Below are 24,385 nucleotides of genomic sequence, written 5' to 3'. Positions count from 1 at the left end.
TGCAGATTTCCTTTCAAGTGGCTTCCTACAACATGCCTTACCCCTTTTCCCTTATGCTTAGCAATCTGTCCTCAACTTGTATTTAGCTCAGACACTCTGATTTCCTTTCCTAGACCAGAAGAAGAGGTTGGTATAGCTCAAAAGCTTGAACTTTCCATTGATAGAAGTTGGTCTAATAAAAGATAATACTTCACCTACTTTGTCTCTCTCATATCCTGGGACCAACATGGCAACAACACTACCACAAACAACATATTTAATAAAAAATTTAATATACATGCTGCAATGGAGAAAAATGGCTTATGGCATTTATTTTTTCCCCAACATGGAATTACCCAACATAGTGGAGAGGAAACTATGGGATTTGTGTTTGGAAAGGCTCAGCAGCACTCACTCTCCATACTTCAGCTTTGCAGAGAAGCTACAGAAGAGCGGAACTCCTACTAGGGAAGTTTCCATGGACAGCTGCCTAATGGGAAGTGCCTGGAAGTATGATTCCAATGGTGTATGACATAATAGGTCTTTATTCTCTCCAGCTGCTATGATTATGTGACAATAAATTATAAACAGAAATACTTTCCCTGTGTTTTGGAAATGTTTATGACATGCAATGTTATTCTGGTCATTGGGAAATTTTAAAATAAAATATTGATTTACTTCAGAGAATAAAATGACTCATCTTTTTCCTTTAAGACCTATACGTTTCACCCTGAAATCCCATAAGCATTTACTTCCACTGAAACTGAGTTGCCCATATAAAGACTCTATGATAAGATTCCCACATCTACCAGATTTTTTAGCAATACAACTTACATTTTAAATATTCTTGGGTCAATGAATCACTTTCCAGCAGATGAGTAGACAGTATTTTATAAACCTCTGAATGTTCCCCCTCTGGGATAAAATTAAATATACTCTGATCCACAAGATCAGACTGAAAAAGAAAAAAAGATTTCAGAAACATTTTAATAATGCAAGACATGACATCTTTGCAAAGCCCATTGTTTTAATGTAAAGTAATTAAAGAGGTCAGGGATGAGAAAACAAACATACAAAAACATTATAGATTCAGCAAAAGCAACTTCTGAGGAACAAAATACCATTTTGCAAGAAGTGATCACCTCTTGATTGCACAGATTTTTGACACTGTTGGAGAGGTTACTTACCTTGTGCAGTAACTGGAGAACTTTGAAATGTGTCCCCCTGTGGGTGCTCCACATCAGGTGTGCCTGCATCCTGAACCTTTGATCAAAATTTTTTTGGTAGCATTGCCCATTCAGCCCACGCATGTGTCCCACAGATCCTCATGTCCGTACCAAGGCTATACGGGGTTGTGTGGGTGAACCACCCTCAGTTCCTTCAACACTACGAAGTCCCACAGAAGCAGAGGGGAAGGAGGGTGGGCAGTGGTGCACCCATAGAGACATACCACCTTGAAGAACCGCAGTCACTGAACAAGGTGAGTAACCTCTCCTCCTTCAAGCAGTGTTCCTATGGGTGCTCCACTTCAGGAGACTCCCAAGCAATATCCCCCCTAAGGAGGCAGGAGATTTGGAGCAGAGTCCAATACAGAAGAGAACTGCATTGCCTACAGCAGCATCTGATCTAGCTGCAGACACCAAGGCATGATGATTAGAAACCATGAACAGAGTACCAAGTTGCCACTGCAACCAGTACATCCTTAAGTAAGGCTACAGAAGTACTTGGTGCTCCTGTGGAACGTGCTATTGCTCTCAAAGGGGTTGAACATGAGTTCAGTTGTAACAGATTTTAATATATACAGAGATCTACTTTGATAACCTCTATTTTGAAATGACCAAACCCTTGTTTCTGTCTGCAGTGGATACAAACAGTCTAGGAGATCTTCTAAATGGTTTGGTCCTCTCTCTAGATAAAAGAGTAATGCCCTCCTGACATCTAGTGTATGGAATATAGCTTCATGACTAGTCCCATGTTGTTTTGGAGAAAAAAATGGGAGATGAATGATTTGATTAATATGAAATTTTGAGGACACCTTAGGTAAAAATATTGGATGGGCCCATAGCGAAACTTTGTTTCTGGTGAGACCATAAATGGGGGTCTGCCATTAAAGCCCCCAATTCTCAAACCCTTCAGGCAGAAGTGATGGCTACCAGGAAGGCTGTCTTCATAGGTAAATCTAATAAACAACACAGAGCTCATGGCAGAAAAGGATGTTTCATAAGGTAATTAAGGACTAGGTTAAGGTCTCAGCTAGGAGTAGGATCTCTGATTTGTGGAGAAAGATTCAACAAATCTCTTAGGTATTTTGCTATGGTTGGGTCAGTGAAGAACAAAAAAAACCTATGGGTGTGCGAAAAGCTAAGTGTACCTAATGGAAGAGCTGCTAAGTGTACTCTAATGGAATTCATAGAAAGAGCTGATGTTTTCAATTCCAACAGGTAATCCAATACCCTAGGAAGAGATCAAGTTGACAAAATCTGACAACTGCTGTTACACCAAAGAGAATATCTTTTCCATTTCTGAAGGTAAGTATTTCTTGTGGAGTCTCTTCTACTACTTAACATTATGTGTTGTATCGCTGATGAACAGGATACCACTATTCTCGAGAACCAAGGAGCCATGTTTGGAGCCTCAGAATCTGCAGGGTGGGGTGAAGTGTTTGACTGGCATCCTCAGTCAGTAGACAAGGAATGAATGGAAGTCACCACAGAGAGCATAAGACGAGTCTGATTAGATAGGAATACCAAATTTTATCTTGGCCACTTTGGTGCAATCAGTACAACTCTGGCCCAATCCTGTTTGATCTTGTTGAGAACTTTAACTATAACGGCGTCAGTGAATGTGCACAAAGAAGCCCCTTCATTCATGAGAGGAGAAAAGCATCTCCTAGCAATTGGGGATTGAGACCCCCTCTGAAGCAATACCTGATGTATTTTGTGTTGGCTGCAGTGGCAAACAGATCAGCCTCGGGGAATTCCGAAGCTAAGACTATTGTGTGGAGATCTCAAGAGTCCAGTTCCCATTTGTAATTTAGAAAGAAATGTCTGTTGAGGTCATCTGCCATGATGTTCAGTATACCTGGGAGGCAAGAAGCTGAGAAAACTATCTGATTGGCTATACACCAATTCCAGAGTTTTATCACCTTGGCACAGAAAAATAGGAACATGCTCCCTGATGGTTGATAGAATACATGCATGTCACATTGTCTGTCATTATCTTTACTGACTTGGATCTGATTAGAGGCAGAAAGCGTAGACAAACATTTCTGACTGCTCTCAATTTCAAATTATTGATGTGAAGAAGCTGCTCTTGTAGAGACCATTTGCCTTGCACCTTATTAGTCCCAGATGTGCCCCCCAACCTAAAAGTGAAGCGTCAATGTTATCACTATGGTAGGGGGATTCTGAAAGAATGGGACACCTACACTGATGAGTGACTGCAGAACCCATTACTGTCAGTCCCCCAATCTTCCTAGGCAGTGCTTGCTTGATTTGTAAACTTCTTCAAACTGTTCAAAGCCACTCCTGTAGACCTCAGAGATATTATCTGACATGTTGCACTACAAAAACGCAATCTGACATATGTCCCTGCATCTGAAGACAATCTTTTCCTGTTAATTGAGGTCTGTCCTGATCCCTGAGATGAGAGTCATTAGTGTGAGAAATCTGCTGGACAGGAGGTAGGCGCTGCCAGTCGCTGCATACAGGGACGCTCCTATGAAGTCTAGGCGCTGTATTGGAATCAAAAATCAAGGTTGATTTGAAGTCTCAGGCTGTGAAAAAGAGAACACATCTTTACTACTGCCAAGACTTCCTAAAATGATCTGCACTGATCATTCAGATATGGGAGAATGATTATAACCAGATGACATAGATGGGCAGCAACTACCACCAGAATCTTTGAGAATACCCTCGAGGCAGAAATAGGCTGAAAGGGAGCACCCTGTATTGATTGTGCTCGTTGTTGATTAGAAAACAAAAAACTTTCTTGTGTGAAGGGTGAATAGCAACATGAAAATATGCACCTTGTAGGTCGAGAGTTGCAAGCCAATCCCCTATATATAACAAGGGAATTATTGCTGCGAAGGTCATCATCCTGAATATCTGCTGTTTTACATATCTGTTGAGAGACATGAGATGTAAAACTGGCCTCCAGGCACCATTCTTTTTGGAGATCAGGAAGTACTTTGATTAGAATCCCCTTGCCCTGTGCTAGTACAGGACCTGGTTCTATCGCTCCTAAACACAAAAGAGGTAACACCTTGCACCAGCAACTGATTGCAAGAAGGGTTCCTGAAGAAGGATGGGGAGGAGGAATGGGTACAAGGGATGGATTTGAAATGGATAGTTTAACCAGATGTTATGGCTTCCAAAACCCATACAGTCTCCAAAAGGGGAGAGATGACATCTGAGAGAAGGGAGGGGTAGGAGGTTGCAGGTATAAACCTCTGTCTGATGCTCCCGACCACACCATCAAAACTGTTGCTTGGAGGACGTACATGGCTGAGAAGATGTGGCTGTAGCTGAAAGGTTTCTTCTTAGAATATCTTGGTCTCTCAGCCGGGGGCTCAGATGGCCTACGATAAGTTGAACACAGGACTGGGTATGCTTTTTGTGCCATCTGAGACCAATTACATCTCCTTCTATTACAGAAATATAAATCCCTAAGGATAACAGCATGGCTCTCGAGTCCTTTAAAGTGTGGAGAGATGTATCCATCAAGTCCACAAAGAGCTTGCCACCATCAAAAGGAAGGTTATCAATGGTACTTTGGACTTCTCTTGGGGAAACCAACAGCTGAAGCCAAGATGCTTTTCTCAGGACCACTCCAGTGGATATAGACCATGATGACATATCTGCAGCAGCTAACGCAATGTCTTTGCCAGGAGCTGACCCTTTTACATTTGCCTTAAATTGTTCATGATGTTCCTCTGGCAAGTGCTCAATAAACAAATTAAATTTGTTGTAACTTAAATAGTTCTGTATCAGGGGGTAGCCGTGTTAGTCTGTATCTACAAAAACAACAAAGAGTCTGGTGGCACCTTAAAGACTATGCATCCGAAGAAGTGAGGTTTTTACTCACGAAAGCTTATGCCCAAATAAATCTGTTAGTCTTTAAGGTGCCACCAGACTCTTTGTTGTTTAAATAGTTCTATTTGGCCATGAGCACGTGATGGTTTGCTACTCGGAAGCATGGCGGAAGAGTAAGACTTGTGACCAAAAAGATAGTCTCTTGTGGCCCTTACTTGTGGGGTGGACTTCGAGCCATGATGTCTGTCTTGTTCATTAACAGCCTCCACTACTAGAGAATCTGGAGCTGGGTGAAAAAATAGAAACCCTGATTCCCTGGCAGGGAAACCACAGCTACCACAGTGCTAAACAGTCTTAATGGGCTTCAACTGGACTGGTGATCCTCAAAGATGTCAAAGTGTGCAACATATCAGATTGTTGCAATAAGCCATAAATCCGGTGTCTATTCAGACCATGATTTTTAGTGTTTAGAAAAGTTATGAATAGGAGCTTAAATTCATAACTTTGCTACTCACTAAAAATCATGGACTGAATAGAGATACTGATTATGGCTTATTGAATCATCTGTAACCCACTAACAACCTCCCCACCTTTCCTGCCTATGACTGGAGGTGTGTTAACAATCATCTTGACTGGTCCCTTAAAATAAGCGTTAACTACTTATGCTAAACAATCTGTTCAAATCTTGAGTTTAGCAGTGACACTTTGAGTTAGTTTCCCAGACCTGAAGAAAAGCTCTGTGTAAGCTCAAAACCTTGTCTCTCTCACCAACAGAAGTCGGTCCAGTAAAAGATATTACCTCACCCATCTTGTCTCTAAGATCCTGGGACCAATATGGCTACAACAACACTGCATTAGACATCCAATTCCTCTTTGCTTTTGCAGTATTAGCATCACCTGGAGTTTGCATGTAACTCCCCTTGGGACCTGAAGTCTCCGTAGTCTTCTTATGGGTCAGTGACCGAGATTTTCTTGGAGATTTACTCCTTACCTCCTTCTGCTTACAGGCAGATATCAAGGCTACCTCTACTGAGGATTTTGGTACCTTAGATATACTTAGTGCTATGGTACCGCCTACATCTGTAGCAGTCTCCAATGACCAAGGTCCTGATGTGGACAGGGCACTAGCAGTACTACGCTAATCTACGTACAGGGAAGGTCTACGTACAGGATGGTCCTTCGCCCTAGAATCCAAAGATGGGCACAAAGCTTGCTTCATCACCAGGAGTTTAAACTTGATCTTGCACTTACTGGGGATATGTGTTATTTCCCGAACAGTGGAGGCACGGGGAATGTCAGTCACTGAATGGTAATCACCTCACTGCAGGAGAGGCACCATTTGAACTCAGGAGAGCGTGGCATTCCTGAGTAATATAATAAAAAATGACCTCTAGAAGGGGAAAGCTATTAACTGGTATCTAACTACATAGTAATAAAATGTTTTTTTTTTAAATAGTTAGTTAGTTAAAGGAAATGAAAATAAAAGGAACAGCTGTTCCAACTATACAGACTATAAGATGATTAACTAATTATAGAGCAAACAGGCACACAGTAGACTCTGTCTCAGGCTGAAGGCAGTTGAGAAGGGCCCACACAGCCCCATGTAGCCTCGGCATGGCAGTAGACACTAGTATAAAAAATCTCCAATCAAGTGGCAGGTGCCCCTGACGTGAATCACCGACAGGGACACTACTTGAAAAAGAAATAAATGTTACTGTAAACACAACACAGATACACATGTAAAAGCATACTGGAACCTACTGTCTTTCCTTTGCTCTGATAACTTCAAATAGTGAAGCATTGGAATCAAATTGTGTACTGTTGATTTAAAATATCAGTACACATTTTTGCCTCTTGGTGGCACCAAAGATTTAAAATCTTCATCTTGAAAAACAAAAATAGAGGTGAGACCAGGTAGGTGAGGTATTATCCTTTCTTGGACCAACTTCTGTTGGTGGAAGGTACAAGCTTTCAAGCTTCACAGAGCTCTTCTTAGATAACAACAAAGTATTATTGATACTGTTTATATGCACAAATACATGAACAAAATCTCCAAAGAAAACAATCACAGAAGATATGTTTTAAAAAGAAAAAAATCGAACTTAAAAGTTGTCCCTCTGGAACAAACATTCTGGAGTTGAGGAAATGTTAATCTGGTTTAGCTGGAAAATTGAGCCATTTACATTTTCTCATTTTAAGACAAGTTCTCATTCTAACCCCGTTCAGAGATTAACTTTTTGCTTTGCAGAACCATAGGTAAGAAATTTCTAGTCAATGTGGATACATTTTATAGACATTTATAAATCAGTTTCAGATTGACACATTTTTTCCGCCTCAGGTTTATAATTGATAAAGAATTTTATAAAAGCACTGTTCTCACTTTAAAATACTATTAGCTTTGGTTTCAGAAGAGTAACACTCCCAGGTGACACCTATACTAGCATGGACTAGAGAGTAAATATATCAATGAGATTAGCAGTACAAATAAAGATGAATGAGATGCAATACAAATATGACATAAGAGTCAGCCCAGTCAAGCAGTAACAGCATATTTGTTCCTGGTGAGTCCCGAGTTTGGGAAGTGACCAGGGTAATTAAAGATCAGTGGACAGTAGTTTCAAGAGTACCAAGCATGCTTCTCTTTAGCAGTCTCAGCTGATGAGTAATGGAATAATAGTAACAGTGGCATTTGAGGAGAGTGTTTATTCCACTTTTCCAATTGAGGAGATTAAGATTGGGGACACATCAATAACAAGGGGGGGGGAGGTGTTTTAGAGGAAAAACAGAGGTTTCAGGACAGAACATACATTGTCTGTGCTCCAAGTGCTTTGAGAGGTGGAAGGTTAATAGTGCTTGCAGCAAAACCTAGTCCATAGACTAACGCTGATATCTTACTGGAAGCAGTTCATACTTACTGGCAAATGTTCAAGTAAGGGAGTTACACTTTCAGACACATATATTATACTTCCATCTGTCATGATTGCTAAAAAAAAACCATCAAGAGCCTGAAATTAAACATAATGGGCAGTTAAATGAAAAGGAACACAGTACAATGCACATGACAAATCAAAAAATCTATATTTAACTTAAGAATGAACGCTAGATTGACTTCATTTTACTTACTCTAAAAACAATGGGAGCGTGTGTTATCACTAACACCTTTGAATATTATTTGTACTATATCAGCTTTACCATTATAATTTTTCATACTGTTGTGTTCTCAAAAAGCCATCTATAATTTACAAAACTTCAGCTAGGAGATAGATCTAACTATTGGCAGGTTTGTTTCCCTCTTCTCCCACCCCTACCCTACTAGAATTTTAGTCTTTAAAAAAGAACATGGGATGACAAGGAAGCAAGATAGTGCTAAATGGGAAAATGGAGATTGAAGAAAGGAGAAAATAATAATAGGCACAGAAAATTGGAGAGAGGGAAGAGGAAAAAGGATGAAGGGTAGAAAGAGAAGGAGGAAATGATAGATTTCAATTATTAAAATCTTTGAAGTTCCAATTCTTTCCTAAAGAAACTGAGTAGAAAATAAATATTCACCACCTCAGTTTAAAATTAAGAAATGGGAAGGCCATGGGTTTTAATAAAACTTACCTGTGGCTCCTTTAATTACTGGTAGTGGTTTAAAATTTGTGTAAGCTTTAACATTCCTAATTAAGAGCACAATTCTGGCATCCTCGTTATTTGGAGTAGTACCTGATCAACCAAAATTATAGTAGTAGTCCCACTGATTTCAGTGGAAATCCTTATCCTTGCATGGTAACATACCACTTAAGGAAAACAGAAATGGAGGTGGTGAGGAAGTAAGTTTAGCAACACCCCCTCCACCAGTTGACATATGAGAAGCCTTCTGCCCTTCCCTGGGTCAAGAGGGAGGTCCTGGGCCCATGACTTGCATTTGCTGAGCTTACTGCCCTGTTACTAGCACCCAGACTTCATTGGTGTTGTTACTGAGCAGGGGTAGGCTCAATACACAAGGGTAATAGAACGGCAATTGGAGCAAGTGGGGACAGGACAACAGGGGAAGGGATGATCTCCCCCTGAGATGGGCCCTCTTCCTGGCTCCCTCAGATCGCCTCAACCCCCACACCCGAGCCCCACCCAGTGGGTTTCAGAGGCGGGATCCACCCACTCAGCTGGGCACAACTGGGGAGCCACTCTCTGCACTGAACAGGATTGCTGGATGTTGAAGAGGAAAGAGGATGGGGAACAGGATGAGTAGGGTCACCGGTGGTGGTGGGGCTGGTGCCCTCCTGGGATTCAGAGGCACCTAACACTCCTCTTTGCTGGGCCAAGGGACAGCCCCTTCAGATGTACCCCGCAGTCCAGCAAATGAATCACTGAGCCTGCCCCAATGAGTAATGTATGCAATAAAGGGAGTCCTGACAGGGCACCACAAAGGACCCCTCCAATCTCCCAGCGGCAACTGGATGGTGACTTCAATGCCTAAGGAATAAGAGCATGTGACTGAGGAAGAAATACTTGCAGCCCAGAGGAAGAAGACTAAGAGGGGAGAACAGTTTCCCCAAGGATGAGAGAGCAAGCAGGAGGGTAGCATTGGGGAGGAAGGACAGGATGGAAGTAAGCATCACTGTATTCTCAGGTCTTCCAAGGGCTTGAGGGGAACAAAGAGACCCCCACCAAAATGCCATTCTGCACCGCCTTCTGAGCAGCAACCTCTGCTGCCCGGAAGATGACCTTCCTGTACATCTTAGAAGCCATCACAATGTCCAAGGGCCCCACCATCTGAGCCTACGCCCGCACACAGGTTTCGTTGTGGGATGAGGCGGCCACTAGAAGACAGCAAACACAGTGCCTCCTATTCAGGGAAGGGAAAGGGGGCCCTGAGTGTCACAGATGGAGAAGGAGGAGACAGCAACAGTGGCAATGGTAGATGGAGGGGCCACTGCATATGGTGATGGGGCACTGGGTACGGCTGTGGCTACCTGGGCATATGCCTGTGGAGCTGAAGGGCAGGCAACCCGGGGTGGGGGGGAGAGATAGCTCAGTAGTTTGAGCATCAGCCTGCTAAATCCAGGGTTGTGAGTTCAATCCTTGAGGGGGTCATTTAGGGGATCTGGAGCAAAAATCTGTCTGGGGGTTGGTCCTGCTTTGAGCAGGGGGTTGGACTAGCTGACCTCCTGAGGTCCCTTCCAACCCTGATATTCTATGATTCTATGAAGGGACAGCACAGGGAAGGTGAACCACTGCCAGTAGCAGCTGCTGCAATGGAAGAAGCGAACTGGGCAGAGCTCTTTCCCTTTTTTCTTGCCCTGGCCCTTCTTGCTGACTGAGCGGGCCTCGTTGTTGTTGATGGGTTTAGCAGCCAAGTCCTTGCCTGTGCCTTTTGCTACCACCCAATGGTGCTGGCAGAAGTTTAGGTGGTAGCCACAGGAGTGGAAGGGGGAAGAAAGCTGAGGTGAGAGGACCATGCAAGATGAAGGGGAGGCAGCAGATATCCAGGGCAGATACATGGAAAGGATACAGTTATCAGATAAAATGGACTGGGAAAGGATTGGAAAGAAAGCATCCATTATGGGGTTCAAGGCTCCTACATCTGGTATAGTGGGGAGCCAACCCCCCTCCTTTTATAGCCCTCTTAACCTTCATAAAAAAGGAGGGTGGTGGGGGTCAGGGAGCAGGTAGGAAAGACGGAGAGGTGACAACAGCCCCTCAAAGAGATGGTAATGTTTAAGGAAATGATGATGAACTATATTGTACAATTTATTGCCAAGTAGTTTCAGATATTTAAGCGAATAAAACTGTGGCTTTATTGCACATCCACGACCTACTGTCTTGCTTCCAATGGGGCTGAACAAAGGATGGTGTCATGGTTAAGGCAGTCAAATAATGCCTTTGAGAACTTGATTCTATCCCTGCCTCTTCCACAAAGTTCCTAAGTGAAACTGGGCACATTGCTTAAACCAGATTTTTCACAGGTAGTCGCTGTTTCTGGGCACTCAACTTGAGATCCTGGGGTCTGATTTGCATAAGTGTTGAGCACTCTCAGTCTCAACAGAAGTCAATGGAAGCTGCGCTTTGAACATATGAAGTCAGATCCTATGTGTAACAAATTGTAAACCCAGAATTAGTTTATAACTTTTGCCCCAGTATTGCCCCTCTTGGCCCGAGTGGTTAGCCCATATTCTGGGCCTCACAGATTTGTTTCCCCTATGATGAGTCAGAAATTTCTTTGTATAAACACAAAATTGCAGGGAAGTTCTGTTTCCCTTGAACACTATTGAAAAATGGCAGGCAGTTTCCTTGCTTACAATTTCCTAGTCTACCTTTGCAACCAGCTTTGTGCTCCAAGGAGCTCTGTCTCTCTGCTCCCTCTCAGGGCCATGCTCAAGAGTGCTTCTCTTGCTTTCTGCTGGCTTTCTCCCAGCTCTTTGAATTTCTGTACAAGATAATTTTTTAGTTCTTTAAGTGCTTGCTGTATCTCATCTGTTAGCAAGTTCCAAGTTGGACAAAACTTTCTTAAAGGGGAGGAAGTGTTGCCTAGTGGATAGAGCACTGGACTGGGACTCGGGAGAACTGGGTTCTATTCACAGCTTTGCCACTCGCCTGCTTGGTGACCTTGGGCCAGTCACTTCCTAACTTTGTGTTTCAGTTTTCTCATCTGTAAAATAGGTGTAATTACACTTACCTTCTTTATATGTGGTTTGAGATTTATTGATGAAAGCACTATACAAGAGGTAGGTATTATTTTGACCGTCATCTCTCTGTGCCTCAGTTACCCATCTGTAAAATGGGATTATACCACTCCCTCACTTTGCAGGAGTGTTGTCAAAATTGATGCTTATGAAGCACTCTGATACTATAGTGGTAAGCACCACAGAAAAGCCCATAAGGAAATTAATAATTCAATCTTCAGAGCAGAATTTTAATAATGTGCAGTAAATAAGGTCGAGGGCTACATGTTGAGCAACACAGGGGAAAAAACAGAATATTGAATATCTGCTCATTAAGCGAGCCCTGCCCATTCTTTGTACTAATTGAGAAAAAGTAATATGTGATGATGTAATTAAAGACTGTATCATAATGCGTATGCACAAGGGGTTGAATTAAAGTTGCACAGGCAACCTTAATGCATTTCCTAATGGCTGAGTACTTGAGTTTGCAACCTCAATAATCTGCTTTTTAACATAGGTTTTTTTGTGGATAATATGCAGATACGCAAAGGACATTTTTTATTATGCATACTCTTTTCACAAGCTATAGCCATACTTCCAATCAAGAAGAGAGTATGTTGAATAGTTTTGGTAACTAGCATTTAGTTTAAGCATAAAAAACTAAGTTAACTCTGCCATAAAGGTACCAGTCATCTTTGTGTAGATACAGAGTTATGCCTTTTAAAAAAATGATTTATAATTATAGTTTTAAAGAACAGTTTTCATAAACTTAATAGTACACTTTTGTATTTACAATATATTATAGCCCATTTAGTTAAAATTACATTTGTAAAAAGATACTTATTTGCAGATTTCTAGGTAGATAGTGTTGCAATTAAAATATGGATTTGAAAAGGAATACCATTAAGCTAAAAGATTCTATCATCACATAGTGGTGGTTTGCTAAGGAGAATCCTCTCTTTTCAAAAAGATAGACATAGTAATATACCTCCAACATTAACTGTGTGAACTCTTCGTTACTAAGGAATGTAGGTTTCCAGTCCTGTCGAATTTCACTGGCATCTGACTGTGCAGTGATTTCTGTAATCAGAAACATATACATGAATATTCATTTATGATTCAGACTCCTGGAAGCAATTAATTCACACCACTGAATTATATGAATTGAGGGAAAGCTCTTTAGTCTGCTGTAATATGAAGAAGGGAAAAAAAAAAGTCAGTTTTTTCCATTCCCTTCTGCAGTCCACTCATCACACCAAAATGTTAGTTCCTGGAAGGGTGATTAAAAAATGGAAAGTTATCCAACAGCATGACAACGTTTTGTCTTAGAGAGTAGGAAGACAATGCTAGCAGAAACTTGTATTCACACAGCTGCGGTCAAATCACCTTGTGCTGTGATTCTGTCAGATCTCAAATTAATGTAGAGTTAAGCTGGACAAGAGCTCTCCAGATAAATGAGACAAAGAGTTTAAAATTCACCTGGAAACCCTCAGGAAGCCAGTGCAGGTCATCAAGCTTGGCCTGAATATGCTTGTGGCAAGACATTCTGTTTAATAAGAAGGCTGAGGCATTCTGCACTAGCTTCAGTTTCTGGTCAATTTTAAGGCCATGCAGAGTAAGTTGAAGTAGTCTAATCTTAAAGTGATAAAGACACAAATGACCGTCATAGCAGAGAAGAACAGTGACAACTCCTGATTGTACTTAAATGATAAAAAGCTGTCCTGGCTGTTGATGTACTTGATCTTCTAATTGCAGCTCAGAGTTTGACCAGATCCCTAGATTGTAAATTTGAGCAAATGGTGGGCCCACCCCTCATTTAGTGGGGCAGGTATTATTCTTAGTGTATGTGTTAGTGATCACATTTTCAAAATTGCATTTTAATACAAACTTCAATTTCCAATGTGTTTCTTCATTTGTGAAATGGTTAATTTTTAAAATAATTCTGATAAAGGAGGCAGTGTATTATTTACAGCTTGGTACTGATTCAGATGCACCAATCTGGTATCAACTGTATTAATCCATTACTCTGGAAGCTGACTTGTTTATTTCAATTTTAACAAAACAAGAAAGAATGCCTACCCCAGACTTTAAGTGCCTGAGATATCTAAGTTATGGTTTTCTACTGTCATCCATTACCATAGTATCTGAGAGTCTTCCATGTCAAATCAATAGCAATAATCTCTAGTGAACTTCAGAGAAACCCTGGCACTTCTTTTCTGGGGCAAAATCTCTAATCCATGCATTGTTTTTTGCTGGTTGACTGATGAAATTTGTTACAGAGGTGATTTTTACATTTTTTTTTTGCCAATGTTGCAAACAACCATTAAAAATACAAGCAATAAAACTATTAAGAAACAAAACAGTAGCATATTTCACCTACTTGTAATAACTAGTCAATAGAAAACATTACAAAAACTCCGGAGTGTCCTACATGGACTAACTCTCCTTGGAGAAAAGGGGTTTGATACTAGATTGATTTGTTTCCGTGTTTTCAGAAGTATCAATGTTAAACATATGTCTTACTAATATAACACAGCATGGTTAAACATTTAATGTTATTAAATCTATTAATACATGCATGCATGTTTTCTCTTTTTTGTTCCATTTTAATTGTTGTATTTACTGTTTTAAAAGCATCTGGTGCTATTAGGACAGTAACCATAATACTCAAATAGAGGACATACAACGGGCATGCAAGCATAACCATGTGATGAAAGTTGTATTGACAATCACCATATGAACATGTGGATAGGTATATGTATGAATCGCCTTCCCAGCTTTGCTTGCTATATTATCCATCTGTTTCATATGGGTTATATTACCCTTATATGTTTCTTATTTCTCCACCTCCTCCTGGGAAAGACAGTATATTCTGCTCAAAAGTTGCAGAAGGCAACTTCTCTTCATCATATCCCCTGGATATTACCTAGCAGACAGTGTTTTGTTTCAGTTTGCTTGTTTTTGGCTAGCATGCAATAGCTCTCAGCTGCTGAGTCTGGAAGGATAACTTTACAGTATATTAGTATAATGAGCATGTATAATTAGTAGTACATTTGTAGTAAACAACATTTTTTTTTATCTCACATCGACCAGCATGAACTGCAAGGTGCTATATTAATGTATACAGAACAAGAGAAAAAACTAGGTGTGGGGGAAGCCAGGGCTGTCTTAACTGAGAGAAAGACTGAGAGAAAATAAGATACTTTTGAATCAAACTCAACCACGATGGAGAGGAAGAACCATCCATTCTGTTAATACATTAAGAAACTCCCTTAGTTTAGACACTGGAACAAATAAGGGCAATTTTCTCAAAACAGAAAATTCTCTTGTCATACTGAAGTTTCTTTGAAACTGAGGATTTCAATGGAATTTGTAAAGTACACAGGAAATAACTCAGTGGACTGACAAGAAAATGCTAATCCTTCAGTTTATTCCCAGAGATCAGACACTAGCAGTACTATAAAGCAGCTACTAATAATCATGTGACATGAAAATAAAATAAAAAAATCATAATTTTCTTCAGAATTCTGCCCAAGAAGTATCTTTAGAATTATTATGTATGAAAGGGATCAAAAACATAAAACTTATGAATAAACTAACAAGACACAAAGAGACACAGGGCAAGTCTACACAGCAAAACAAAAAAAGCACACCATGGCAGCAAGTCTCAGAGACCAGGTCAATTGATTCCAGCTCATGCCGCGAGGCTAAAAATAGCTGTGTAGACATTTGGGCCCAAACTCTGAGACTCACTGCCAAGAACTGTGGGTTTGCGTTGGTTTTTTTTTTTTTGGGGGGGGGGGGGGGGGGGAAGGGGGCGGGGGGGGTTCCTGTGTAGATGTATTCATAGAATTAAATGGAGACGCTTCAGAAATGTTTAGGTTTTGGGAAAACTAACAATACAAAAACTAAAACTATAATTAAGATTTTGGTGCACTTTGTACAGTGCTAATCTAGTCATACTACATTTTCTTGGCTTGGTTACTTATTGAGTGACTAAACAACATGCTCCATTTATGATGTCTGTATATGGAAATCCTTCATCTGTAAAGATATCCCTTGTACAGCTTTGGTTTGGGGAGCTGTTTTGCAGGTTATTGGGGAGAATTAAAGGTCTGAACCAAAACCCAATCGAAAGATTTCAGTTTTCTAGCTGTCTTGTTACACCACAGAATTACCTTTGTGCTTCCGTAAAAAGTCAATGCTTTTCTGCAGTACAGTGGATTTATCCATCTTCCGAACATTACCCGGAAGCATGGAACCAAGCTCTTTGATGAGAACATTAAACTGATCTCTACGTTTCTTTTCAGACTTGTTTCTAGACACTCTGAAAAACACAAAAAAGGAAACCATGTTATAAAAACAGAAGCAAACTGTGTCAAGAATATTTCACAGATGACAGGTTTTAATCAAATTTTCAATTTGGAACAAGAGTTAGAGGAGTCAGCTCTTACAAAGGTGTGTATTACTGAGAGTATAAATTCTGTGAATATAACAATGAACATCTACTTACAGATTAACACCAAAATGAGATAAAATTTGACAATGGCAGCAAATATAACCATCAATTCAATATTCATCTAATAGCCAAACATCTAACCATTCATTTGTGGTCATGATACAAGTGTTAAGTATATGGAGGACTTAGAGACATGGACAAAAATTCCTCAGCTGTTTATTTTAAAATTAGGCTACTATGCTGTCCTCTTACCCGGGTGATCGCTAGTCACTGTAGCGAACAAGGATGTTAAATAGAGATCTCAGAAACTAAGTCATTTCCAGCAATATACACTCCTTCCTTTTGTCTTGCAGTGGGTCAGCAGGACAAAACGGGGAGAACCGATCTAATCTAAGCACTTGACTCTGATGACTGAGAACTTCTCCAACTGTTCACAGCAGCAAGTGCCTATTTCAGTGATGGCCTGAACCACTAGAATGGGATGCTTGCCACATATGCCTTTGTGCCTACTGGTGAAGATTAGAGGGCCACCCATTCTAGGGAGGATCTGCAAGAGCAGAAATCCAGTGGGCACAACAACCTGTTACTGGCTAGCCATTCTCTAAATCAGCTATAGGCAAGAAGGCGTGGAGATTATTCACGTTCCAGCTGAAGTCAATTTGAGCCTTGAAACCCTTTTAACCACCATAAAAGAAATCTGGGAGTCCAAACCTAATTAGTGACTTGAGTTAGTAACCTGGGAAGAGGTTCTATTCTATATAGTACTGCTATTCAGAGATCACGTAACTTGGATTGGAACTCAGGCTTTCAAGCCTGGAGTGGGAGTGGTGGTCTATGGACCCGGATTGGGAGGCTCACTCCCAGATGCAGTACAGACATACCCTTGGAGTCATGACAGCGAAGGCTGTGTTTGGGAGGGATCCTCCATGCAAGACATCCATTGTCACAGGGAAGGAACAAGCTGCCCATTACTTGAAATAAGAGTCTTCATATACAGGGACTGTCATATTTGAACTTGAGGCACAAAGACTCCTTTAACCAACACCTCAAAGTAAATAACCCATATGTAGAAAAATATGACATAACCTGACATATAAACACTACGGGGAAGTTCTGTTTTATTGTATGGTCACAAACACAGTCACATTTTTATTCTGTTAATATATTTGGATTTACCAAAGCAGTCAAATAAAGGACATTTTAGCATAAGCTAACTTAAAAAAAAGACTACCTTTTTGCTTTATCCTTGTCATCTTCTTCCACCAGACCATCAAAAATACTACCATCATCTCTACAAGAGAGAAAACAGACAAACATTAGAACACAATAGTCTCTCACAGACTACTAATACTATGAGAAGGAATACACAAAATGGCAAGCAAAGGAAACTCATCATTCAATAGATCAACTAACCCAAGATATAGGAGCACTGTTTTATTGTGATCTAAGTTTTACAAAGCCAAACAGTTTCAATGAATCCACGTACTTTATAAGTTGTTGCCTATAGATAGTTTACTAAAACCCTGTATTTTAAAAGGCTGACATTTTTAAGATCTCTCTCAAGTTATTTTCAGAATATTGAAGTTTTTAACGAGATATCTCACAAACAATCCTCTCTGCATACTTAGCTTACACCACCCTGTGTTAGTTTTAAATCTTTTTCAACAGTACCTTTGCTACTGTCCTTCCAAACAAAGGAGAGGACAGATCACTTTGCTATAAGATCTTTGTTGTTTGTTTGCAAGCCCTTAATTTTAATTATAGGGTTATTCATAGTTTAAAAAAAAAAGCATCCTTTGTATATGGTAATAAATTATTAAGATTAGAAGGAAGAGGAATGTGCTATATTTTGTTATTTTACAAATATACAATTTAAAACGAGCTATAAATAATATTCCGAATATCACTCACACATTACACCATGCCTCTTTTCGACTATTGCAATTCCTTTTACGGTGTTCCTAAATCAGTCTCTAAACATCAGAAGTCAGAATATACTCTTTCACTTAAATAGGACCATCTTGCACTTTATTCCCTACATCACTTCTTTTGTATTTATTTTAAAGTGCGAATCAATCCACGCCCGGCTTTCAAAACTACCACATATTAGACTTTCTCCATCTTACCTCTCTAAGCTATTCTATTAATTTCCACGTCTACTTAGTACAGTCCTCCAATTTTTGTCTCCCCATAACTTTTCAGAGTTGGGAAAGTTAATCTCTGACTCTTTCTTCCTTCCTTCGAGATATGAAAACACTTTCCCTCTAAATCTTACCTTGCACTCATCTCTCTAATTTGTGACTCACAAATGTGAGTAAAGTGATTTGCGATACTGTGAATGGTAGATGCTAGTAAACCAACGGTTATTCACCTTCTCAAACTGTTGTTCTTCGAGATGTGTTGCAGATGTCCATTACACTACAAGGTGTGCGCATATCCTGTGCGCCCAATACTGGAGAATTTTCCTTAGCAGTACCCGTAGAGGCGGTCCTGCCCATACCTCAGCTCCTCATGTTCGGAGGAGAGGGTATAAAGAGCAGAACTGCCCTGAACTCTTTCAGTTCTTTCGCACTGGAAACTAATAGTAGACTACGATCCTCTAGGAGAGGCGGGTGGGTTGCATAATGGACATATGCAACACATCTCAAAGAAGAACAGTTATGAGATGGTGAGTAATTTTTTTTTTTCTTTTTTGAGTTCTTGCATAGATCCATCTCACAATAGGTGACTCCCAAGCTGTAAATCCAAGGTGGCAGGGTTCAGAGTCTCTTTGGAAGAGGGACTGTAGGATTACTCTTCCTACATTGGCATCTTCCCTTAATGTCTCAGCCAGCGTGGAATGGCTGGTGAATGCATGTATGGAAGACCACATCACTGATCTTCAGATAGTCATAACAGGGACATATGCCACAAAAGCTGCAAAGGCTGAATGTGCTCTGGTTGAGCGTGCTGTTACCTCCTCAGAGGCTTTACACATTTGGCAGCAAAACAGAGTGATGCTGCTAGTGATCCACTTTGAAAGTCGTTATAATTGGTTAACTTCTCATATGCTCCACAGAACAAACAGCTGGGAAAAAACCCAAGAGAGCTTTGTCATATTCAGGTAAAAAGCCAAAGCTTGATGCACATCCAGAGCAAGCAGTCTTTGTTCATCCTTGTGAACTCGTGGCTTTGGAAAGAAAACTGCTAAGTATAGTCTGATTCAGGTGAAATCTGATACTACCTTTGAGAGGAATTTAGGGTGCAGTCTAAGGTGAACCTTGTCTTCATAGAAAATGGAGTCACTGATCTATCTTACAAGTGCATTTACCTCTTGCACGCTCTCAGTCGAGGTGATGGTCATAAGAAGGCTACCTTAGCTGAGATGTAGAAGCAGGCAGAGAGCTAAAGATTCAAAAGGAGGACCCATAAAAGAGTAGATAACTCTAAATTCAAATCCCAAATTGGCGCTGGTCCCAGATAGGTGGGAACACTCAATCTAGACCTTTCAGGAACCTGGTCATGATAGGATTAATAAAAGCAGATATACCATTAATTTGAGAATGAAACACTGAGACAGTGACGAGATGCACCCTAATGGAGCTGACAGCTAGACCCGACTGCTTAAGATGCAAGAAGTAGTACAGAATTGTTTGAATGTTAGACTGAGTCAGGAACACATTATAGGAGGTTGCCCAGATGGAGAAGCACTTCCACTGACCCAGATAAGGTGTTATTGTACAAGGTTTTCTGCTATTAAGGAGGACATTCTGGACTGCCACTGAGTAGTGTACTCCTCTGCATTTGACCACTGATGAACCATATTGTGAGGTGCAACACCTGCCCATAGTTCTGGTTAGTGGCAAAAACAAGGGTCCTCGAGTACACAGCTTGCATAACTCATAATACCATGGCTGCCTTGGCCAGGCTGGAGCTATAATGATCATTCTGCCTTGACTTGTTTCAGCTTGAGAATGAACCTGGGAATCAGGGGCTCTGGTATATACACACATCAGGTCCTTATCCTATGGAAACCAGGAAAACATCTGAGATTGACCCAGCTCTGTGATCTGCTCTGGGACAAACCTGGGGACACTTCCTGTTTTGCCGAGTCGCAAACAGATCTATCATTAGAAAACCTCCTATGCCAAACACCAAAGCTAGAATGGCTGTGTTGCGAGACCATTTGTGGTCTAAATTGAAAGATTTGCTCAGGTGATCCACCCAGACATTTTGAATACCTGGCAAGTGAGAAATCCTGAGAGCGACTCAGCTCTGTATGTATAAATTCCACAGCTCAACCGCCTCCTGGCAGAAGCGGTCTGACTTAGCACCCCCTTGTTTGTCCACATAAAACACTGCTATCGTGTTCTCAGTGACCACTTGGACTGTTTCGTGGCCTGTGGATGTCTGGATGAGGAGACCGAGGAAGTAAGAGGCAGAGGTCTCCCTCTCTGAAACCTTTGCTTTCTTTTGGAATGGTCAGCATGATGGAAGGAATATTGCTGTCTAGGCTGGAATTGAGGATGATATTTTGTCCTCTTCATAGCTGGAGTGTAGAGGCCCAAGGGCTTTAAAACTGCTCTACAGTTCTTAGAGTGTGTAAAGCCTCATCAGTTGTGGATGAGAACAAAGGACAGTGCTGAAAGAGATGGGCCTCATTTGTCTGTTGTATGTCTGCAGGAACCCCCGAGGTCTGCAGCCAAATACAAGGGTGCATAGTCATTGCTATAGCCCTGCCAGCAGAACCCACCACATCCAAGGAATCCTGCAGAGCTGATTGAGAGACCAGACAACCCACCACAAAATTGCTCAAACCTCTGGGATGAAACCTGGTATTTACATTCCATTAATTTGGCCACAGGTGAAATGGAGGAAGGGGTTTTCCACAGTATCTTAAATAGCCTGCATAATGGCATCATTTGTAGGCAGGGCTACCTTTCCTGTCATAGCCAGAAGCACACGGTCAATCAGTTGGTGGGTATTCTCCCCCACGAGATCCACTTGTAAAGAGTTGGCATTCTCCTTTAAGGTACACCTTAAAGGTAATCTGGGACCAGGGAGGACACTCCAGTATCAGGGCTTCATCAGGTGATGAAGATGATGCATGAAGGGGAGGCAAGGGAATATGCTCCCGAGGATGGTCTTACAGTACTGGATTAGGCTACTGGTCTGAAGCAGGCTGAGGTAAATCCTGAGGTAAAAGTTGATGGGTACCAACCGTCACAGGCCTCTTAGTACCATCAGAAAAAGATTATTCCCTAAGGGATCTGCTTCTGCGAGGTAGTTGCAATGTTGATCTAGATACTGGGGAGCATCCAATAAGGTCAACTAGGAGGCTGGTACAGTAATGGGTACCAGCTGTGCCTGGTCCAACCATCTCGATTCCTGGTTCTACTCTTCTCAAAACAGTTAATGAGTAAAAGAAAAGGACTAGGACACCACTCTGGACTTTCAGTAGTATGAGACTCAAAAGCCCACCTCAAAGTCTGATGAAGAATCAGAGTATTCCAAGAGCCATGGTTGTGCTGTACTGGGTCTGATCCTCTGGATCTATGCCAGGAATGTGACACTGGAGGAAACATAGAGGGCTTCCTAGATGATGGCACCATGTCACAGGGTAGAGCTGGTACCAGAATGGATGAGGCCAAAGACAGTGGTACTGGGCCCTTAAGTGATGGACCCACAACAGAGTGCCCCAAAGCTGACAGCCTCAGAACCTGCACCGGTACTGACCGAGGATCTCTGCCCTGAATCAATGGCGACAGTGGTACTGATAGGCATAGCACATCTCTCGCCACCACACAGGCCTCTGGCGTTGTCTGCACTAATATGAGCTGTTGCCCCACCATGATCAGAGATGTCACTCTACCTTTGGTACTGGAGTGACCTTCTGTGGAGCAATCCTGTTTCGTGGATTCCAAGGAGTCCAGTGTCTATTTCTTATGCTTCTTTCACCACAATTGCTCCAATGTCTTCGGCCTCAAAGACAAGAGTCCCAGTGACAGAAATCTCCTGTGGCTCCTATTCCCAGGTAAAGCTAAAGGAGCACTCCAAGAAGGAGTTGTCAAAAAGCTTCCCTTGGACAACCAAAGGGGTTCAGACACTGGCCTAAGGACAGCCTCCGTAAGGATATAACGAAGGTATTCTTCTCTCAGCTTCTTTGCTCGGGCCTTTAAACTACTGCAAATGGAGCACCTGTCTCTCTTTTGTGGCACTCACCCAAGCACTTGAAGCAGCATGAATAATGACATGACAGACATGGGATTTTGGCAACCCAAACAGGACTTGAAACCAAGGGATCTTGGCAGAAGCTTGCCCCAGTTAAGGGCAAGACCTTGAGGCCCACCTGACTGAAAAATTTTTATATATATATATATATATATATATCTCAACTAAAACCAGAAATTTTAAAATTAGAAGAGAAAAAAAATGGAGTGTTGAAAAAGTACCACTAGGTAAGAAAAAAAGCAGCAAGAAATTTGTTCATGAGGAACACAGAACTCTCTGACCACCAATGGTAAGAAGGAACTGAAGGAGGAGTGGGGCAGCTCCACCCTTTATATACTCTCCATTCAAAGCACGAGGAGCTGGGATGCCCCTAAAGGTACCACTAAGGAAAACTCTCTGGCACTGGTGCATAGGATGCACACACACCTACAGTATAATGGATATATGCAAGCACTAGACCTGTATTGTCTGTTACTACTTTAAAATATAGTACCCATAGTTGACAAAAAGAGGAGGAAGGGTGTAATGTTATGAAAAGTGTTTGATTATTCTTTCCTTTTCCTTAATAAGCCAGTGCAGGAGAATCCTGTGGTCGGATTTTCAAAAGTGCCTAAGTCCCATTTTCAAAAGTGACATTTAAAAGCCCAAGTTTCACTGAAAGTCAATGAAACCTAGTTTCCTAAGTGCCCAAGTCACTTTTGAGACTTGGGAAGCTGTCATTTTGGCACTTTTGAGAATTCTACCCCTAGTTTCTGGATAGATGAACTGATTATAAAAAAGCCAATTGTGTTCTTATACAATAGGCAAACTTCTTTCATTTTCTAAAAACTTCAAAACTTTAATGTAAAGCATTTTATAACAAAAAGGGGACCACAGATTGCTAGGAAAGCACTTTGAGCCCAGCTCCTGGATTCAAGTAATTCTGAAACAAGTCCCCAGATCAGTTGTTTCAAGAGAAAAACCCTAAGAACACAACAAATTTCAAAACACAATTCCAATTAGGCAGCTGCTGTTCCAAATATAAAACATATTTAAATAATATAATTTTAAACAGAAACATGTACTACAACATGTGATGGCTACATAGCTATGTTTTCATAACTAAAGTGTAGTTATCAGACATTAACTTTGCCAGAAATCAAAACCTCATTACACTTAAGTCTGACTTGGAGTCCTCCTACTCTTAATCTTAAATAAGAATACATCATCAAAATGTTTACCTATAAATCATTTAAAACAAAATCATCTAACAACATACCTGTCTGTAATGGAGCTCATTTTATGGGTCCTTATGGTAAAGAACATAACATGTCACACTTTAGTCTTGTGGTAGACATTTGTACGTCTGCCTGGGTGAGAACAGAAACAAATGGAAATATAACTTTTGTAGAACATGTTGGTTTTCCCCTCATAGAAAGTATGAAACTCCCGCTTGCCCCCAAAGGAGTAGTGCTTCTAACCTTTATTTTCCCTCCACCTTTTCTCTTTATGTCAGTTATGTATCTCATATAGCTGAACCTAACCATCTTATTTCACCAGATACAGAGGTTAAGAGGCCATCACTTTTCTATATGCCATGATGAATCAACTTGGGTTAAGCCAGTTTAAAAACTTTCATTTACCTCTGTATTCAGCAACAGCTTTTTATTCTTTATATTGGCCCATATTTCAAAGAACCTGAATAAATTTGAGGGCATATGACAAAGTGAACTGTCATAAGGGGAGAAGAAAAAAATAACCCCAAGCAACTGACTCCAATCCAGAAGCTGCTGGGAGTGGGAGTGGTCTGGAGGCCATATAAGTCAAATCCTGTTCATTCCAGAAAAAGGAGGAGGGGAAAACACACCCAAGAGGAAAGGGATGCTGAAGGACTGCCAAGGAGAAAACAGTTCCCGAAAGGGGCAGGAGAGAAACTGAAACTGTTTTAGTGGCACTGATGAATGATCTCATCCTATCAAAAGGCATTCATTCTCATCCTCCCGGACCTTTCTACTGTGTTTGACAGTGTTGACTATGAGATACTGCTGTCTTGCCTGAGAAGCGTAGTAGGAGTCCAGGGT

At 41.1% G+C, this 24,385-nt stretch overlaps 1 protein-coding gene across 12 annotated transcripts in view; it reads right to left on the bottom strand.

Moving 5' to 3' along the window:
- The window catches only part of CLOCK (clock circadian regulator), a 114,653-nt gene that overhangs the window by 26,445 nt on the left and 63,823 nt on the right, over positions 1–24,385 (bottom strand). For 10 of the 12 annotated variants that reach the window (XM_024101604.3, XM_024101597.3, XM_024101603.3 and 7 more), the window contains 6 exons: positions 23,584–23,674; positions 17,347–17,406; positions 15,835–15,983; positions 12,645–12,736; positions 7,928–8,017; positions 814–934 (listed from right to left, as the gene is read on the bottom strand). In XM_024101604.3, coding sequence (XP_023957372.1) covers positions 814–934; positions 7,928–8,017; positions 12,645–12,736; positions 15,835–15,983; positions 17,347–17,406; positions 23,584–23,630 — 559 coding nt within the window. In that variant the 5' untranslated portion in view covers positions 23,631–23,674. Of the gene's footprint in view, positions 1–813; positions 935–7,927; positions 8,018–12,644; positions 12,737–15,834; positions 15,984–17,346; positions 17,407–23,583; positions 23,675–24,385 lie in introns of those variants that run through there. The other 2 variants (XM_065598033.1, XM_024101606.3) reach the window with 2 other exon arrangements.

The sequence above is a fragment of the Chrysemys picta genome, chromosome 5 (assembly GCF_011386835.1).
Source record: "Chrysemys picta bellii isolate R12L10 chromosome 5, ASM1138683v2, whole genome shotgun sequence".
NCBI lineage: Eukaryota > Metazoa > Chordata > Testudines > Emydidae > Chrysemys > Chrysemys picta.
The sequence above is the reverse complement of the archived record's forward strand: the minus strand, read 5'-3'. Positions and strand labels throughout refer to the sequence as shown.